This window comes from Chrysemys picta, chromosome 9 (assembly GCF_011386835.1).
Source record: "Chrysemys picta bellii isolate R12L10 chromosome 9, ASM1138683v2, whole genome shotgun sequence".
Taxonomy (NCBI): Eukaryota; Metazoa; Chordata; order Testudines; family Emydidae; genus Chrysemys; species Chrysemys picta.
The window spans coordinates 90,185,897-90,206,140 of record NC_088799.1 but is presented as its reverse complement, the minus strand read 5'-3'; the positions used below and the strand labels follow the sequence as shown (position 1 = coordinate 90,206,140).

The 20,244-nt window shown below is 41.2% G+C and overlaps 1 protein-coding gene across 4 annotated transcripts in view; it reads left to right on the top strand.

Moving 5' to 3' along the window:
- Positions 1-18,369, top strand: part of STAG2 (STAG2 cohesin complex component) — a 167,629-nt gene extending 149,260 nt beyond the window's left edge. For all 4 annotated transcript variants that reach the window (XM_065556624.1, XM_065556627.1, XM_065556625.1 and 1 more), the window contains 3 exons: positions 8,001-8,127; positions 13,053-13,130; positions 16,486-18,369. In XM_065556624.1, the coding sequence (XP_065412696.1) occupies positions 8,001-8,127; positions 13,053-13,130; positions 16,486-16,509 (229 nt within the window). In that variant the 3' untranslated portion in view covers positions 16,510-18,369. The remainder of the gene's footprint in view (positions 1-8,000; positions 8,128-13,052; positions 13,131-16,485) is intronic.
- Positions 18,370-20,244: the final 1,875 nt, after the last annotated feature.

Here is a 20,244-nt window from a genome sequence, read left to right as displayed (position 1 = left end):
GTTTAAGCTTTCATTTCTTACTATTTTTATTTTTTCATATAGATTCCAAAGATTTAAAGTAATACCATGTCTTTTAGCATGACATGAGTTTGATACAAATATGAACTTGAATCTGATGCTAAATTAACTGTTATCTGTGGCAAATTTTGGTAAACTGTATTGAATTGTACTGGAGAATACACTTCGAATGCAATATCTTTTTGAGTAAAAAGATTATTAAAACAAGAGCTTTATATGTGTAGAAGAAAAAGTCTTGATTCCAAGATCATGTTTAATTTTTGTGACTGTTGAAAAACAAACACTTGAAGTTCAGAGAAGTTGTTTAGTCCAAGAAGTCGAGTGGTATGTACTTATGATTATCCAAACTTACTTACACAGATCTAAAAAAGTAGAACTGTAAAACATTGCCTAGTTGCTCCAAATGACAAAACAATGGAATTTAACACATTATAAATTAATAAACAGTGTCTCCCACGTTAGGCATGCCCACAACCAATCATCTGGTTGTCACTCAGTGAGTTTACTGAGTGACATATAGTTTTTAATTTTTTTAAACTAAGACTGTTAAAAATTAATCTCATTTTTGTTAGGCAGGGAGGGAAAACACACAATACCCCACACTCATATAGGCTGTTGTCAGTGATGTTGTCAGAATGTCCGCATCATTCTGCGGCGCCAATGCTGCTTTCTTGGGCCGATGATTAGTAATGGATTGGGAGAGTGGGCAGTAGTTTTTGTGAGGGTAGGTTCAAGAATTGCCTGTAGAGATCCATGGTTTTGGGAAGCACCTTCACATACGTATTGTTACCAGAACATGCTAGAAAGCTTTGGCCTTTGGGACCATGCTCTCTCATGGCTCTGAACATTTAGACCCAAGCATATAAAAGGATCCATGGCTTTGACCCACCTCTCAGTTCCTTCCAGCTACCAGGCTGTCTAGTTGAACCAAGAGTGATTCCTTCGTTGAGTGATGTCCCTATGGGTACTCCACTGTAGGTGCAGCAGCGCTCCCTGCTCCTGGGATCAGTGATCTTCATTAGCAGTGCTCGTTGGACCACACATGCACACCTCCCTGTCTTGCATGGCGCGTGTAGCATGTGTGTATATATATCTCTGTGCAGTCCATCTACCTCTCAGTTCCTTCTCAAGTGCCTTTGGTATGGGATGGAATCCAGAGCACAGCCTTTCCATCCTTGGAGCTGTTAGATAGTGCCTTACCTGTTAGTTTAGTGTAGTTCAGTAGTTATTTCTTTTCTTTATCGTTTTTCCTTCCTCTTACCCTTCCTGTTAATTTGTAATTTAGGATTTCATTTTCCCGATTCCCGCCAGGGAAGCTTTCTTCCTCATCCTTATACCTGGATCTCCTAGATTTAAGAGGTATGTTTCCTGCTGTCAGGCATTCCCGGTAAGCAACAGTCACCCACAGTACATCCACTGCTTGGGTGAGGGACATATCCCACAGAAGAGTACCCATTGCCACAGCCTGACTGTCAGGGCCAGAAAAGACCAAGACATTTGGCTATGACTTCTCATAGAGAGATCATTACGTCCAACATCAGACCATGGTCTGGACACTTCCCTCATGTGGCTCTCTCACGCTGCTAGGTCATCCACCAACCCTCATTCGCCACATCCTTCTAAGAAGAAATCTTTTCTTCTTCGAGTGCTTGCTCATGTCCATTCCATGTTGGGTATGTGCTTACTACGTGTACTGTTGCCGGAGATTTTTCTCTTAGCGGTATCCGTTGGGTCAGCTCTAGCACCCTCTGGAGCCATGCGTGTGTGTATTGGTATAAGGGGTGCTGACAGCCCCGCACTCTCTCAATTCCTTCTTGCCTCCTTGCTTTGGCTAGTCTCTTCCTAGTGGTTTTGGACTTTTTCTCCGTTTGTAGTGTTAATAGTTCAGCGTATATAGTTTTTGAAAGTGATAGTTATATATTTAGTGTATGTAGGTCTTATCATCAAAGGATTTTTTGTCCCAGGGTCTGGGCATGCCCCAGATTTCAAGTCTTGTGCCTCTCGTGGCAAACCTATGCCCGTGAGTGACCTGCACTCGAGTTGCTTAAAATGCTTGGGGGAAACTCACATTAAGAACAAGTGTAAAATCTGTTGAGACTTCAGACCCCACACTAAGAAGGACCGGGACATCAAACTAAAGGCTATCCTCATAGAGGCCACCCTCAAGCCTGTCTCAGAGCCGAGCGAGTCCGATTTGGCACTGAGTATTTCGGCGTTGGTGCAAAGTGCTCCCTCGGCACCAAGCGCTTCCCAATACTGTTCTTCATCCCTGGTACCATGGAAGAAGCACAAAAAGCAGCGCACTGAGAGAGGGCGCTCGCTGGTGCAGAAGAGGAACAAGCAGGGAGACGGAGTGAGACCTGCACTGGGCCGCTCTTCTACCCCTGGACATGCGTTGGCACCATCGACTCCATCAAGAGAGTTGAGTCTGGTGTGGGACCCTCCACTGATACCAGAGAGCCACCACGATACCCGCTGGGGAACCTACTATCTGTTGCTTCCAGAACCAGAAGGGAACAGGGTTCGTCAGGCACCTTTCCGACACCAGGTCCTCCGGCACCACCTAGGGGCAAGCCCTACCTGATCCTGGCATTCCAGCAGCCATGTTTTATATCAACAAGCAAGGAGGGGCCAATCATCCACTTTGGGTCAGGAGGCCGTCACTCTATGGGACTTTTGTGCAAGACACTCCATCTCGAGTCGTCTCACGCCCCAGGAGCCCAGACCGTATTGGCAGATCACCACAAGTGGTCCCTTCACCTGGAAGTCATCTGTGTTATCTTCCAGAGGTGGGATCCTCCTCAGGAGTACCTATTCATCACCAATCAGAACAGGAAATGCCATCAGTTCTATTCACTGTGTGGGCACAGCACAGGCTTCCTCTCCGATGCCTTTGTGTTCTCATGGGAAAACCACCCGCTGTATCCCTTTCCACTGATCCCCTTGCTGTTCACAATGTTCTCTAAAAATCAAATGGGATAAGGCAAGGGTTATCCTAATAGCACCAGCGTGGCCATGCCAGCATTAGTTCAGCACATTCTGGACCTCTCGGTGGCAGCTCCACTCTCGCTTCCACTCCACCCGGACTTAATTTCACAAGACCATGGCTGGCTTCTTCACCCGAAACTCACCTCTCTGCACCTAAATGCATGGATGAATCCTGAAGAACAGGCCTGCTCAGCATAGGTTCAACAGGTCTTGCTAAATAGCCCTGGTATGAGGCTTTCTACTATCTACTTGACCAAATTGAAATGTTTCCCTTGTTGGGGGCTCTGAACGGGATCTCTCTGCATCTAGAATTTATCTTCTGTCTATCCTGGACTACCTGCTCCACCCAAAGCAGCAAGGTCTGGCACTCTTGTCTATTAAGGTTCATCTGGCAGCCATCTCAGCCTTCCACTCCCAGTGAATGGCAGAATAGTGTTCTCATAATATGATAGTCTCGTTTCTCAAGGGGTTGGAAAGACTCTATCCTCAGGTTCGCAAACCGAACCCCCGCTTCCCATGGGACTTAAACCTGGTTCTGTCCAGGCTTATGGGCCCCCTCTTCGAGCTGTTAGCATCATGCTCCTACTACTTCCCTCCTGGAAGGTCACCTTCCTGATGGTGATCACCTTGGCCAGAAGGGTCTCTGAGATCAGGGCCCTTACATCAGAAGCTCCTTACAGGTGTTCTTCAAGGACAAGATCCAACCGCACCCCCATCCAGCCTTCCTGCTGTTGTCACAATTCCACAACAACCAGATAATTTTTCTACTAAAATCTGAACAAAAGCTCAGAGGAATGATGGCTTCATACTGTGGACGTTAGGCAGGCCCTCACCTTTTATATTGAGAGGACTAAGCCCTTCCGCAAATCCATGCGACTCTTTGTGGCAGTAGCAGAAAGGATGAGAGGGTTCCCAGTATCAACCCAAAGAATCTCATCCTGGATAACTGCCTGTATTTGGCTTGCTATGGACAGGCAAACGTTCCCCCTCCAGCCATTGCGCCCACAAAAGCCCAGGCTTTGTCAGCAGCATTCCTCACGCAGGTACCAATCCAGGACATCTGCAGAGCCAAACCTGGTCATCAGTTCATACCTTCGCATTTTACTAATGCCATCCCCCAACAAGCCCAAGATGATGCTAGTTTTGGGAGAGCATTGTTACAATCAGCATGTCCATGAACTCCAAGCCCACCTCCTAGGGTACTGCTTGTGAATCACCTAGCATGGGATGGACATGAGCAAGCACTCGAAGAAGAAAAAATGGTTATTAACCTTTCATAACTATTGTTCTTCGAGATGTTACACTCATGTCCATTCCATGACCCACCCACCAATCCCTTAGTCAGAGTTAACCATCACAAAGGAACTGAGAGGGTGTGGTGCCAGTGGTGCCCACCCCACCCCTTATACTAGCACATACCTGTGCATGGCTCCAGAGGGTGCTAGAACCAGCTCAAAATATAACCAGGGAAATATCTCCAGCAACCGTGCGTGCAACACACACATACCCAGCATGGAATGGACATGAGCAACACATGTTGAAGAACAAAGGTTAGTAACTGTTTTTTTCCCATGCTGACCAGAGGAAACTAACTACCTCATCACCCTCTTGACAAACCGCCCACCAGAGCACCATCCCCTACAAAGTCAGTAGCTTTGACATCTTTGGGGATGAGACATAGCTCCAGGAACCATCTGAGTACCTCTGGTACCACAGCTAAAGAGCCAAAACGGGCAGATCTGCATTCGACAGCACCATCTCTGGGTACTGAGGACCCTGGCACGAGATCTTCAAAAACGGACACCCCAACCAAATCAACTTCAGGCTCCATGGCACCGATGAAACCACCAGCAACTCTGTTGGTGTCAACAGTCCATTCAGCACCGACCAAGCTCTGCCACCTGTGTGCTCTCTGGCACCAATGACATCTCAGCACCATGCAAGACCTCGACTCCATCTGCCGGCTGCTCAAGCGAATGCACCTCTCCCTCTGCACTGATGTATCCGCCGGTGCCAATGGTGCTCTTTCCTCCTCCCCAGGAGTTCAGATACCCTAAGGACCTGCTCATACCTGACCTGCCTGAGTTGCCATTACTTAGACATGAGCTCCTTCTGCCTCCATCCTTTTCTCCGGAGTCACAGCACTACTTCTTTTCTCCTCTGAGGATGGTACGGCTCTTCCCTGACGAGGAAGAGGAGAACTACCCCTTACCCTTACATTCAGGACAGGCACAAAACTCATTAACTACACATCCTTATTATCTGCGACTTCCAACCAAACCAGGGTCCTGGTATGGAATGCCATGGATGCAACCCCACATGCCATTCCCTACACATTGGCCACACTATGATCCGTGGGCCATGTACAGATCACAGTTTGAGAATCCTCCCGTAGAGTAAAGCTGGAGGCATACACATTCACTATCACCACCCGTCTCTCGACCACCAGAGACCAAGACACTCCCAACAGCAGACGTGGAAGAAAAACAGGAGGAGGAGGGTACACTACCACTCCTTTTCTTCCCCCGATGAGGCTATCATACTTCCCACCCCCTATATCAACAGATGACTTTAAACGCTTTCAGGAGCTGTTTTGCAAGATAGCAGACTCCCTCCAGTTTCCTTTGGAGGAAGTGAAAGAACAGCAGCACAAACTGCTCGACATCCTGCATGAATCTTCATCGTCCAAAATAGCCCTACCTGTCAATGAGGCTCTTCTCGATCTGGCCAAGGTTATCTGGCAGACCCCAGCATTCATGCCACCAACCTACAAGCGGGCAAACAAGAAATATTATGTCCCCAATAAAGACATGGAATTCCTTTTTTCTCACGCCACTCTAAATAACCTAATTGTCAATGCTGTGCGCGAAAAGGGACACACATACCAATTTAAATCCACCCCTTATGACTGGGATTGGAAGCGACTGTACTAGGGCTGTTGATTTAATCGCAGTTAACTCACGCGATTAGCAAAAAAAAATATTAATCGTGATCAATCGCAGTTTTAATCGCACTGTTAATAGAATATCAATTGAAATTTATTAAATATTTTAGGATCTTTTTCTACATTTTCAAATATATTGATTTCAATTACAACACAGTATACCAAGTAGACAGTGCTCACTTTATATTGTTACTTTTTATTACAAATATTTGCACTATAAAAATGGCAAACCAAAGTAAGGTGGTTTTTTGTTTTGTTTTTGTTCTTTTTTCAGTTCACCTCATACAAGTTCTGTAATGCAATCTCTTTATGGTGAAAGTGCAACTTAAAAATGTAGATTTTTTTTTTTTTGTTACATAACTGCACTCAAAACAAAACAATGGAAAACTTTTGAGCCTATGGCAAACAAGTTTTTTTACATTTACAGGAGATAATGCTGTCCGCTTCTTATTTACAATGGCACCTGAAAGTGAAAACAGGTGATCATATGTCACTTTTGTAGCCGGCATTGTAAGGTATTTACGTGCCATATATGCTAAACATTTGTATGTCCCTTCATGCTTCGGCTAGAGGACATGATTCCATGCTGATGATGTTACTTAAAAAAATGTGTTAATTAAATTTGTGGCTGAACTCCTTGGGGAAGAATTGTACGTCTCCTGCTCTGTTTTACCTGCATTATACCATATATTTCATGTTATAGCGGTCTTGGATGACGACCCAGCGGATGCTGTTCTTTTAAGAACACTTTCACTGCAAATTTGACAAAATGCAAAGAAGATACCAATGTGAGGTTTAAGAATCTGAAGTGCCTTCCAAAATCTGGGAGGGACAAGGTGCAGAAATGCTTTCAGAAGTCTTATAAGAGCAACACTATGATGCGTAAACTACAGAAGGGGGGAGGGATAGCTCAGTGGTTTGAGCATTGGCCTGCTAAACCCAGGGTTGTGAGTTCAATCCTTGAGGCGGCCATTTGGGGATTTAGTTGGGGATTGTTCCTGCTTTGAGCAGGGGGTTGAACTAGATGACCTCCTGAGGTCCCTTTCAACCCTGATATTCTATTATTAAAAAAAAAAAAAAAAAACTTGAATCACCAATGGCATCTGACTCAGATGATGAAAATGAACATGCATCAGTCGGCACTGCTTTGGATGGTTATCAAACATGGACACATCCTTTGGAATGATGGTTGAAGCATGAAGGGACATATGAATCTTTAGTGCATCTGGTACATAAATATTTTTTGCTCTCTGGCTACAACAGTACCACATGAACACCTGTTCTCACTTTCCGGTGATATTGTAAACGAGAAGTGGGCAGCGTTATCTCCTGCAAATGTAAACAAACTTGTTTGTCTGAGCAATTGGCTGAACAAGAAGTAGGACTGAGTGGACTTGTAGGCTCTAAAGTTTTCCATTGTTTTATTTTTGAATGCAGGGTTTTCTTGTACATAATTCTACATTTGTAAGTTCAACTTTGATGATAAAGAGATTGCACTACAGTATTTGTATTAGGTGAATTGAAAAATACTATTACATTTGTTTTTTACAGTGCATCTCAAGTAGACTTGCCCTTGGAGAAGGTGGTTCTGTTCCTTTATCTGGTAAAGTAAAACAAGTCAGGTTTCATTAAGATCTCAGATCCAAATGAAAAAGTCCAGTCAATTTAAGCACCTCAGACTGTGAAAAGAGTAACAAAAATAATTCTTTTGAGTCACATAAATTGGCCATGAGTCTGATATTTTCTGAGATCTGTTATGTCCGCACACCAATAGTGCTGAGGAAGATGATGGTGTACAGCAAACCTTGTAGTTCTTCCGAGTGTCCTCTCTTCATATGAAATAAAAGGAGAGCTTTTTTCATGGGCTGAGCCTGGTTTTATGTCATTCAGGTTCAGCGATAGATAACCAAACTCTCACTTCCTTTCTTTAGTTCCATCACTCTTCATTACAATTGTAATTCATATCCAGGATTTTCTAATATGTTTTTATTTTTTATTTTGAGTAGCTCAGGTCACTGCTAAATAAATCTTTTTCTTCTAATTTCTTCAGTCGGCGTGGTACAAGCCTGATGGAAGATGATGAGGAGCCGATTGTTGAAGATGTGATGATGTCATCAGAAGGGCGAATCGAAGACCTAAATGAAGGCATGGATTTTGATACCATGGACATAGACTTGGTAAGAAAATTTAATGATTTTTTTTTAATTTAAGCCTGCTATTATTTCAGTATTAGCTAAAGCCAGTGATTCTTCTTAAATAAACTTATTTTCTTTGCATCACTTAACAATTAGCGGTCATGTTTTTTAAAAAAAACCTGAAGGTGGTTTTAACAGTTTTGGCAGGTTTTTTTTAATGTAAAGATATTGGCAGCACAGTTCCTTTTTTTATTATTCAAAGTTCCTCTTCACTTTGCGGTTCCTGTGGGTAGTCAGTATGGCATGCACATACATTCGTAGTGGCCGGGATCAGAAACTCTTCAATGGCAGTGTCTGTTGGTCTGCCCCTACACCTTTTCATGCTCTCAACTGAGGGCATTAAGGGGAAAATAGTCTGATTGCCTCTCCAGTTACAGTCTGGGACAGAATTTTCCAGTGTCTGTTTCTCCTCTTTAGTGTTCTGCTTCATCATACCTGTAAATATAAATAGTGGTTAAACTTTTGGATATTGAGTTGGGGATAATGTGGGTCCCCTTCACCCCCCACCCCCGCAGTTCCTTCACTGTTTCAGGCACCTATTATGTCCAAAGTTCCAGGCTTCAAGCCTTTAGTGGAATGTCCCTGGATTATCCAGTTGAGTAACCTGCACAAGACCATCAGTATTGCCTTGGAGAAGCAAACATTCCTTCGAAATGTGGCATCTGCTGTGCTTTCCTTCCATATACCAGACAATCTCATGAGTTCAAGTTCTGGAGGTACCTTATAGAGATCTCCATGAGGCCCTGCCTGAGCCCTCCCTCCCCACATCAACCCATCTGGAGCCTCTGGGCAGCCCTCCGCACCCGCTCTCAATGGATTGGAGTCCTTCAGCAAGCATAAGGACTCCATGCAGTGGAAGCATGAGGAAGATAAGGGCAAAATCCCTGCAAGAAGAGGTACATATTTCTTACTTCCTCTAAAAAGAAATCTTCCTTGACTCTTCCTCCCGCACCATCCACCCGAACCAGAGGCTCCACTGGAACAGTAGCTGGAGGAGGAATAGCTACTAGCATCAGCTCCACCAGCAGTGCTTTCTTTGTCCTCTCCAGATGAGGCAGTATTGCTAGAGTCTCTATCACCAATGGACAACTTTAAGTGGTACCAGGACCATCTCAGGAGAATCAGACTCTTGTCAGGTTCTGCTTGAGGAGGTCCAAGATCTGACCCAGGAGTTCCTAGACATTCTCCAGGCTGTGACTCTCTCCAGAGTGGGTTGGCACACACCTGCCAGATGTGACCCAACCCCAAAGAGGGTTGAGAAACAATTTTGTTTGTTTTCCCACAAGGCAGCAGAATATTTGTTTTCTCAGCTTAATCCAAACTCCTTGGTGGTTCAGGCTGTCACAGAGAAAAGCCGGCTACACCAGCCCAATCCACTCCACTGGACAAAGATGCAAAGCAGCTGGATCTCTTCAGAAGGAAGATTTTTCTCATTGGACAGTTTAGCATTCCAAATAGCAAATTACCACATGTTCATGTCTAGATATGACTTCTTGAATTAAAACAAGCTATTTGAATTTGCGAACAAACTGCCTCCGGAATGCAGGCCTCACTTCCAGGCCATCCTGGATGATGGAGTCCCTTGATACACTGGACACAGCATCACATTCCTTTGCTATTTTAGTAGTCATGAGAAGGGGTTCATGGCTTCAGGGTTACCAGAGCAGTCCATACTACCACTGAGGACCTTCCCTTTGAGGTTAGCACTCTCTTTAGCCATATATAACAACATTTTCAGTACACAGTGCTCCCCGTTGGCCTCTCAGGAGCCCCGAGGGTCTTTACAAAATGCTTGCAGTGGTGGCCACTTACCTTCACAGGCAAGGCAGACCAATATTTTCCTAGCTGAATGATTGGCTGTTCATAGTCAGCCATGCCAGGAATTACTCAGCAACCGCCGCTGCACTTCAAATTGTTCCTTAGGACTCCAAGTAAATTTAATATCCACACAAACCATACAGTTCATCAGGGCAGACCTGAACTCAGTCACAGGGAGCACCTATTTACTTCAGGACTGATTCCTTGCCAGGAGGAATCTCGTCATCTGCCTCATCTCAGCCCTCAGATTATAGTCTTATTCTGCTTAGTCCTGTTAGGCCACAAGGCAGCGGGCGCCTGTGTCATCCCATGCAAATGGCTGCACTTATGACACCTTCAAATCTGGCTACAGACAGTCTATGCCCAGAACAGTGATCCTTTGGACAAGAAAGTTTCTTTTCCACAGGACATGTTGACATTGCTCACTTGGTGGGAAAACTGTGTGTGTGTCTGTGTGTGTGTGTCTTGTGTTCCCACACAATCTACAAAGACGCTCATCGTGGATGCTTCCCTACTGGGATAGGGAATGCATCTCGACAATCATAGACTGCCCAATTTTCCTGGTCCCCATACAAATCCAGGCTACGAATCAACCTATTTGCACTTTGGGCCGTTCACAAAATATGCAAGACATTTCTAGCCATTATTTGGATCTCATGCATGCAGGTCAAGAATAGACAATAGCATCACCATCTACTATATAAAGAAGCAGGGAGGAGTGAGACCTACCCCACTCCGCAGAGAAGCAGTCTAGCTCTGGAATTGGTGCATCAGGTGTCAGGTCACACTCTTGGTAGCACATTCCAGGGGTAATGAATTCCCTGTCAGACTGAGTGGCTTGAGCATTGGCCTGCTAAACCCAGGGTTGTGAGTTCAGTCCTTGAGGGGGCCACTTAGGGGATCTGGGGCAAAATCAATACTTGGTCCTGCTAGTGAAGGCAGGGGGCTGGACTCGATGACCTTTCAGGGTCCCTTCCAGTTCTAGGAGATAGGATATCTCCATATATTATTATTATTTATTTATTTATTATTAGATTCACGAATGGGAACTCTACCCATTTATAGTGTAGCACATCTTTCAGTAGTAGGGCAGGAGGAGAAGGGGGTCTCATCTTGGGATCTTCTTTGCAACCTAACAGAACAAGGAGTGCCCAGCACACTGCTCCCAGACTGCCCAAGACCTCAACTCCAGATGGGCCACCTTCCTGGTGCAATGGTCAGATCCACTGAGGTTTGCCTTCACTCCCATTCCCCTATTGCCGCCCATACTCAGGAACATTGAGCTCAGCTGGGCAAGTGATCCTGATAACTTGCTGGTGGCCAAGGCATTTCTGCTTCACCACCATCCTACAGCTATCTTCCCATCTGTGCATCCACCTACAACCATTCCTGAACCTGCTGTCCCAGGACAGGGCCAGGATGAATCACCCCAACTCAGCTTCCCTGCATCTGGCATGTTTTTCGATGGACAGTGAAAACAGAGGGCATGCTCTGAGGAGACCCTTTGTGGGGAAATGCTGTTCCGCTAAATGGCAATGATTCTCTCTTTGGTGCCAGCAGCTCCACTTATTTCCGGTGGCATCGGGAATCCTCCTCATACTGGAATATCTTCTTTCATTGCGATGTCTTGTCTATTAGCTTCCAAATGTACCTATATGGAGCCATCAATGTTTTCCCTCCCCTGGAGGACTGCTTGGTCTTTACCCATCCCACTACTGCAAAGTTTCTGAAGGGCATCATAGGGACATTCCCTCCAGTTTCAAAACTGGATCCTACCTGGGATCTGAACCTTGTCCTTTTTGCTCTTATGAGACCACTGTTTGAACCCTTAGCCTCCTGTTTCCTCCTGTACTTTCCTCCTGTACTCCTCCTTGATGGCAGTTATCTCTGGTAGAAGGGTTGGGGAGCTTGGGGCCCTTGTGGCAGAGCCACCTTACACAGTTTTTCACAAGGGCAGGGTTTCTTTGCAACTACATCCAAAGTTCATATCTAAAGTGCCTTCTGGGTTTCCCCTTAACCAGACTTCTCACATTCTGGTATTTTACCCCATATCTTACAACAGTTTGGAGAAGACAAGACTCCCTTCCCCAGATGTGTGCAGGGCTATAGTCTTCTGCTTGCACAGAACTGGCACCCTTTCAGAAGTCTACAAGGTTGTTCACTGCTGTTGCAGAAGAATGAAGGGGGTCCCAAAAGCTCTGTGGATTTCTTATGGATTTCCATAGCATGCCCTTTGCTATGATCTTATAAAAACCCCATCTCCTCAAACGGTCAGGGCCCCTTTTACGAGAGCCCAGTCAGCATTGGTAGCCTTCTTACAGGGAATATCCCCCTCAGAGATGTATAGAGCAGCTACTTGTGGCTTCATACACACCTTCACCAGGCATACTATGGTTCACGTTTCACCTGGAGACCCCTCCTTTGGTACAGCGTATTTCCTCACACCTTCCCCTTCAACGAGCACTGCTTGGGAGTCACCTGTAGTGAAGGGACCAGCACACGAAGAAGAAAGGAAAGTTACTTTATAGTAACTGGAGTTGTCCCAGATGTGTGGTTTCTGTGGTTAGTCACAACCCACCCTACTTCCCTTCTGCTTGGGTCATCTTGTGATTCATGATAGTTCAGAACTAGTGAAGTGGTTGTTCCATGCCACCCATTATGCCTTCCGTTGGGAGCATGAGGAAGTGCAGGCTTGAACCAACAGATGCTGCTGTTGAAGACTTCCCAATCTTGGGCATACAGAGTGCATGCACACCCAAGAGTCATGACCCATAGGGACCATGCATCTCAAAGAATTCCAGTTCAAGAAATAAAGGAAGGTTACTTTAAGTTTATTTTGTTGAATTTGCATATGTTTTAAAATAATTTTTGGCACTTAATATACTACTTGTTCAAACTGTCATACAAAAAGTAAAAAAGAAACAGTTATGCAGGAATAAAAATTAGTTTTTGCCTAAGAATACATTTTTACCCTTTTAAAGTATGAATATCATCTGTGCTCCAAAGTAAGTGGTTCTTTTTTCCTATACCTTTAATGTAACTTACTATTAACATATTTGGTGACAGTTTGTTTGCTTGCTTTTTTTTAGCCACCATCAAAGAACAGGAGAGAGAGAACGGAGCTAAAACCAGATTTCTTTGACCCTGCTTCAATCATGGATGAATCAGTAGGTTTAGTCAAAAGAGGGGGGAACTAAAAAGAATTTTAATTGTAAGATTAAATATATAATACAACTGGGTGTGTAGTTGGAAAGGAATACCCAAGATTGTGGCAACGTAATCAAATATTAAGGACTACTTTGTGATTATTTTGACAACTGGTATATAGCTTATGAAACTGTCTTCTGCTGTAATTCTGTTTTGTAAAATTTTCAGAATTTGACTATGTAATAGAAGATACTTCATATGATATCAGTAGTGGCTTTTTTCATGACAGGAAAAGTAATTAATGTAAACAATATTTTTGAATTTCTAAGTAGGTATAACTGAAATACCACACACTGTTGATATTAAGGTATTTCCAAGTTTCTGATTTTCCATGTTCTGAGTGTAATTCCCTGTGGTTAGGTCAAAAGCAAAATGAAAAGACGACAGTACTACTAATGTGGAAAGACATTTCTGTAGGAGCAGTTAATAGTATATATTATATACTATGTGGGTACGTCTTCACTATCAGCCAGATCGGCGGGTAGTAATGGATCTATTGGGGTTTGATTTATCGCGTCTCATCTAGACGAGATACGTCTACTTCAGCTACGCTATTCTCGTAGCTGAAGTTGCGTATCTTAGATCGATCCTCCCTCCCCCCTAGTGTAGACCACTTCTGTGACTGGACTCTAAGCAAAGATCCCTGTTCTGGCTGAATGAGCCATTCAGGTAATTTCACAGCCAGTTGTCAGCAATGATTGGCTAGGGTCTCCTCACCAATCAAAGTATGTATCACTTACATCCTTTGTGCTACATAGGTTACAGAATTTAAATAGGGGAGAAATGTTTAAATATGTTTCCCCTATTATCTGTAGTGGGCAGAGGCATTTTTTTTTTCTTATTGAAAGCGTTAGCTGCACGGGCCACTAAAGCCTGTGATTCCGACTTGAACAGCTATTTTTCCCTTCCCTCACCCACCTTCCTTGCTGTCTCCAGCCTCCATATAAACTTGTCATCATAGGTCAACAAGCTGAACCAGGAACCTTTAATCCAGCTCCTTTCATCAGTCACCTCCAGTTAAAAGTAGCCTAGTTATTAATTCTGAAAGCAAACAGCTATAAACATCCTTTTCCCTTCCCTCTCAGAACCAGCTGTCATTTTTAGCCATTTTCAGCATTCTCTTAGTATTACAAAATTACATTGAGAATAACAAGCTGCAGCACCCAAACAGCCAGGCTCTGGTAGGAAAGGGAAACAGGAGATGTTCTGTGGGTCCAGGAAACCTTCATGGGGGCATGAGGAAGAAAAATGGAATTAGGAAAAAAATCTGACCTACATACAGTCAAAATTATAAAGGGGCGGGGTTTATTTAGTGGAAGGATATGTACTCCATATTAGCAGGCATCTTCTGATAGCAGGAAGTCATTCCAGGATTTGCACTAGTATGGCTTTTTTAATAGGATTTTGGTGCTCTCCTCAGATAGCACCTGTGGGGAACACCAGCTACACACTAAGCTTTATTTCAAATGTAAAATATAATGCCTTTCCATTAATTGTAGGTAGTGGAACTGTTGTAAACATCTTTTTCATCTTACTAAAATGTTAATGTTGTTCAGCCTGGTCGCCAATTTCATCTGACACAGGGTTCGTTCCTCTGAATCCGGGGCCATTATACATTTCCAGTCGGATGGTTCTGACCTCAAAACTTAAATCATAGCTTATATCTTTACCACAGGCTCACTTCTGTTCCTTTGCTGCCACCTACTCCATCCTTTTACCCCATTCCTACTAAAACACTCTCACAGAGCATATACTTTTGCTGGGATTTTCACCTTAAATAGAGCTTAAATTTAAACATGCATCTGTACTTGCAGTTTATCAGCATTACCACATGATGGCAGCAGATGATAAATTACAGTACTGCAAGTGCATGCATCCAGAGCATATTCTGAGTCAAGTGAATGTGCAAGACAAAATGAATTAATCTGCTTAAATTTAAAGAAGAAAAATCTGTCTTGAGCTACTCATTTCAAAGATTTCAATGATTAATCCATATAAAAACATCATTCAAGAATTGTATCACTCAGTATTTAAAAATAAGCCAATTATGCTGTCTAATTTTATAAACACACATTCCTCCTGGGTAGGGTTATTATAGGTTTCTTCATGGAATTGCTTGTACAGATCCCTCACTCTTGGAGTTTGTGCCCTTTGGTATAGACGCTGGACACATTAAAAAGCAATTAGGTTATGATGGTTCTGTGCACCATATGGATCCAAAATTTAGTTTATAAAGAAGTCATGATAGTTCTCTGCAATCTCACTTGTTTTGTGGCGCACACACAGTGTCATTGGCACCTAGGACTACTGGTTTCTCATCACAATGTATTTTTATATGCCTTTTATAGTTTACTTCAGTTGCATGTTAATTGTTAGTGCCAAGGTCAACATTAAGAGTTGGTTTGATGCCAGAGAGAGGAGCAGGTGCACATCAGTATTGTATAAATTCTTGCTACAACAGGGAATGAAATTTCTTTTACATAGTTGCACTGCACTATATTTTGATCCTCAAAGTCCTATACAAAGCAAAGGAGGAAAATGAACACATCTGGATATTTTTGGTTTGGGGTCGTCAGTCCTGGAACCTGTTTTTGATAGTTCAGGAAGCAGCTTGCTCTCCTTGGTGTCAGATAAGCCTGAGCAGATTCTTCACCCAGATCCAGCTTTCTTTCACTTAATCATGTGGTCTCTCAAGTGAGACTTCGGTTTTATTAGATTACTTACTAGTTGTATTTTTCTGAATACGTTGCCTTCATCAGTACCCACTGTTTAGTCTCTGTATCTGGACAGCAACTGAAAGGCAAGATGTCTTCTTTACAGACAGTCTCTGCACCAGACCATACATGCATATAGGCCACTCCATCCAAGACTAACTGCTTTTTAACAGGTCTGAAGACTCAACTTCTGTTTTGGACCTGAGAAATTGACATCTTCAAAGAATTCCAGATAGTTAACTCATGGAAAAACTAGCTAATTTTTACTTTATCTAAATTCATAGAAATATGATGAAGAGTTGTGCTGTTTTTTTGATAGACATATATTTCAATTCTTTTGAGGATCCGCTAATAAATAGATATGAGGTATATTGCTTCCATACTACAGACTTGGTAATTTCCTCTTCATTTTTGCTAATTTTGGATTGAGGAGAGGATAGAAAATTTTAAATATATTGGAACATTTGTATGTGTCTTGGTGTGATGTAATCTAAGTAGTACATTCTGTGTCTTATTCTTTACATTTAAGTTAGAATTTGTAGAAAATATAAATTGACTAGCAGGCCACTTTTAATATGTAAAATTTTTCTCTTTGTTTTAGGTTCTTGGAGTGTCAATGTTTTAATACCAGATCAGCAAATAAATCCATGAAGAAGTCATTTTCTAAGTGGAAGAGGAAGTTTTTAAATACAAAATTGTGGTAGATACAGTGAAATTCTGAACAGATTTTTCTCTAAGGAGAATGACATGCTTTCAAGATCAAGTGCATTGAAGGGGCAGTTTTGTTTGCCTGAAAAATGAAATGTAAAGGACAAGTAAACAGTTTGAGGATAAGCTACAGTTTTTGTTGAAAAACCAATATTTTATGTGTTAGTTTATTTCCGAATCATAAGTATTCCACATTTGTTTTAATCTAACATTCTGAGAGGTGCTTGGTACAGATTTGAGCTCCTCTTTTTATACATTTATTGGGTGTACTAAATAATCATGAGCTCTGCTGGGTTTGTTTACATACATGAACTGAAATGACAGATGGATTGATTTTCTAGAATTGTAAAACCAGCAGAGTTTTGGCATTTTAAATTAAATGCTTAATCTGCATCAAGAGAAGCTTTGTTTTAATTAAGATAATCATGGAGAAAAGTAAGCTTAAATGCAGAATGTTATCAATTTTTTCATCTAAAATGTTTTTCAAATCCAAAAGTTTCATTCTAGCCTTCTCAGAACTGCCAGAAAGTAACATAATTCAGTCATGCTCACCCCATTATCAACCCTGAAAGTTTGCTTGTCCTTTAAGAAAAATGTAATGTTGTGAAATTCCTTCCAGTAGTGCCACTGTATTTTGTCTCCAAATAAAAGAAGCTTATTGTAGTATGTTTGCAGAAAAATTCTAAACAAAAATTATACAGCTTATTAGAGTGTGGGAATAGGGATCTAAATTTTAAATAAAATTATATATATATATAAATTGGTGCTGATTTTATAATTGCGCAGTTTGTTTAGTTTTTTCTTACTTTTAAATTCCAACTTAAAATTATGAGGTTTCAGAAATATATTGAAAGTTTAACAATGTTTAAAAATAGAAAAGCATGAGAATTCATGCTTTAAAAATGATTTTTAAATTTGTATTTTATATTGTTTTATCTATCTGTCTTTGCAAGCAGTCTTCAGGTTAAAGATACTTCTAACAGGTTACAGTACATTTCCTCTGTATGTAAATTAGATTGGATAATAGAAATTCATAAACCACCCCATAATATTCTTTGAAAGCTAAGCTTTAAACTTCATTTTTTGTCCTTTCACAAATAAATTAAATCAGTTTAAAACAGAAAGTGGATCTATGCCATTTTGACATCAACTTATTTTGCAAGGCTTAGGCAGCTAGACATCATTTTAAAGGAAATATTAACTTATATTACATATGTATATTTTTTGTCAGTTGTCTCTCAGTTCTTGAGGTATATTATTTTAATCATTCCATGCCTTAATACGCTTGCAATACAAGAATTTCCCCAAATGGGTGAACACGAAAAGGCTTCCTGTTTTTTAGATTCAGAAATTAAACATTGGGCTGTGGTAGCCAAAAACCATAGATTATCTAAAGGATCATGATAAAATGTAATTATTTTACTAAGTCATGGGATAACCGTATACTCAAAACCAGATCTGCCTAACTCATTTTACATAAATAAATATTCTCATTTCTAAAAGTACTGCCTATATTGTTTTTCACACCACTGCATTTAATAGAACTGCTGAGAGGACTGTATATATGATTTTAAACTTAAATTGATTTTTTCTTACTCTTGAACGAGTGTTTCTTTGTGAAAGCAGTTCTTACAGCTTTATGTTTTCAACCAGCTAAAATGTTTTATATATTTACCTTAACCTGTTGTCCTCCACATTCTATTGTCCTAATTGTACTGTTTTCTGATTTGTATTTATGTCTTGAGACAGTAACTTTTTGAATAAAAATAAACCTACAGTATGTTGTATGTTTGATCTTTTTAAATCAGGGGGTAGGGAAGGACATTGAAAATAAGGATGTGAGTGATGCAAATGTTATGTTTATAGAAATTAAATCTTTTTTCCATGTCTTTTAAGTGTTTGTCTCAGAGTTGAGATAATGTATGGAAAACTGCACTGTTTTATATTTGTAATAAATTGTACAAGTTTTTAAAATGTGAATAAAGCACTAATTGGGTTAATAATTTAAAGTAGAAAAGTTATGCAATCATGATTGTTTTAAATATTATTTAATTTGGGATAAACTTGTTATACAAATCTTTAGCAGTGTAAATACAAAGTAATCTTTTAAAGAGGGTAGTACCTGAAAATAAAATTTAAGATTTGTACAATACTCTTGTATGCCAGGAAATCAATGGCTAATTGGTTTTAAAAAAAAATCAAGTATGACAGTAGCTGCTCTGTAGCATTTCTGTTCTTAAGGGCATGTCAGAGTCTTTTCTTCTACTAACTGACCTTGTCTAACATTTATAACTGCTGTTTTAATTCAGATACTGGAAGTGGGTGAAAATGGATCAAATTGAGCAGTAATTTACACAAGTTGGCATGTCATTAAAGGTGATGATTCTTTTTATTGTGATCAATAGCTCAGTGTTCAGCACTCTCCATTTGTTGCACACGAACATCCTGACTCCTGGTACGTTAAGTTAAACAATTCAAGCTTAATTGTTAAGAGAAAGAAACAGCAAGGAAAGTTAAAATGTACTAAAAATGAACGTCAGAAAACACACACACACACACACACACACACACACACACACACACAGTTTTTTCTATCTTTTTTAAAAGATCTGGTTTGGCAAGGCCTCCCTCCTTCTCTACTTGTCCTGTCATTGCAAATAAATGGTTGTTTAAAATGTTGATACATTACTAAGAATTAGAAGTATATAACTCTAAATGTTCCCATTATCCTTATAAGTGTTCTGACCTTTTCTAAATCCTGTTAAACATTTGGCCTAAATAATGCCTTGTGACATTTGTGCATTTTGTAGAAGGTATTTTCATTCATTGTCAACTTCTTGTACTGTGGAAGGGGGTAAATAACATACCCTTTCCCGTTTTTGCCCCATTCATTATTTTGTATACCTTTATCATGTCTTCTCAAAACTGAAGAGTCCCAATCTTTTCAGTCCCTTTACTTACGGAAGTCCTTTTAAATTCTCTAATAATGCAGCACAAGTTTTCATAGTGCTGCCAACAGTGATTGCCAATGTTTCCCTCCCCCCCGCCCTGGAGTTTTGAGTTAATCTAGAGCCTGGTAAAGTGTGTAAATTCAAATTACTCCTATCAATATTCATTATCCCATCTGCCATCATGTTACTTATTCACGTAGCTTGCTAGGTCCCTCTGAAGTTTCTCATGGTAGTCTTTGGTCATGATTTATCTAACTTTATGTCCTTTGCAGATTTTGCCACTGCACTGTTCTTCTCCCTTTACCAGATCAGTAACAAAATGCATCTGTCCTAACACATAACCTCAGGACAACCCAGTGTTAACTTTTACCCATGATGAAAATATAAACCACCTGTTTGATGTCTCTGAGACAGTTTCTGGCTTATGACAGTAGTTTGTCTCTCACTACTACTTAGTTTCCTTAATAGCCTATTGTGAGGGACCTTGTCAAATGCTTTTTGAAAGTCCATATCACTGGCAGCTTGTTCTCCTTTTATCTTTTATTTTGTTGATGTGTCCAAAGAATTCTGATGGTGAAACTCAATTTTCTTTTGCAGAAGCTATGCTGTTTAGTTCCTACTATATTGTGATTGTGTAGGTCTTAAAATTTTATGTAATATTTAGTTTTCACAAATTTATGTGGTACTGAAGTAAAGGCTTC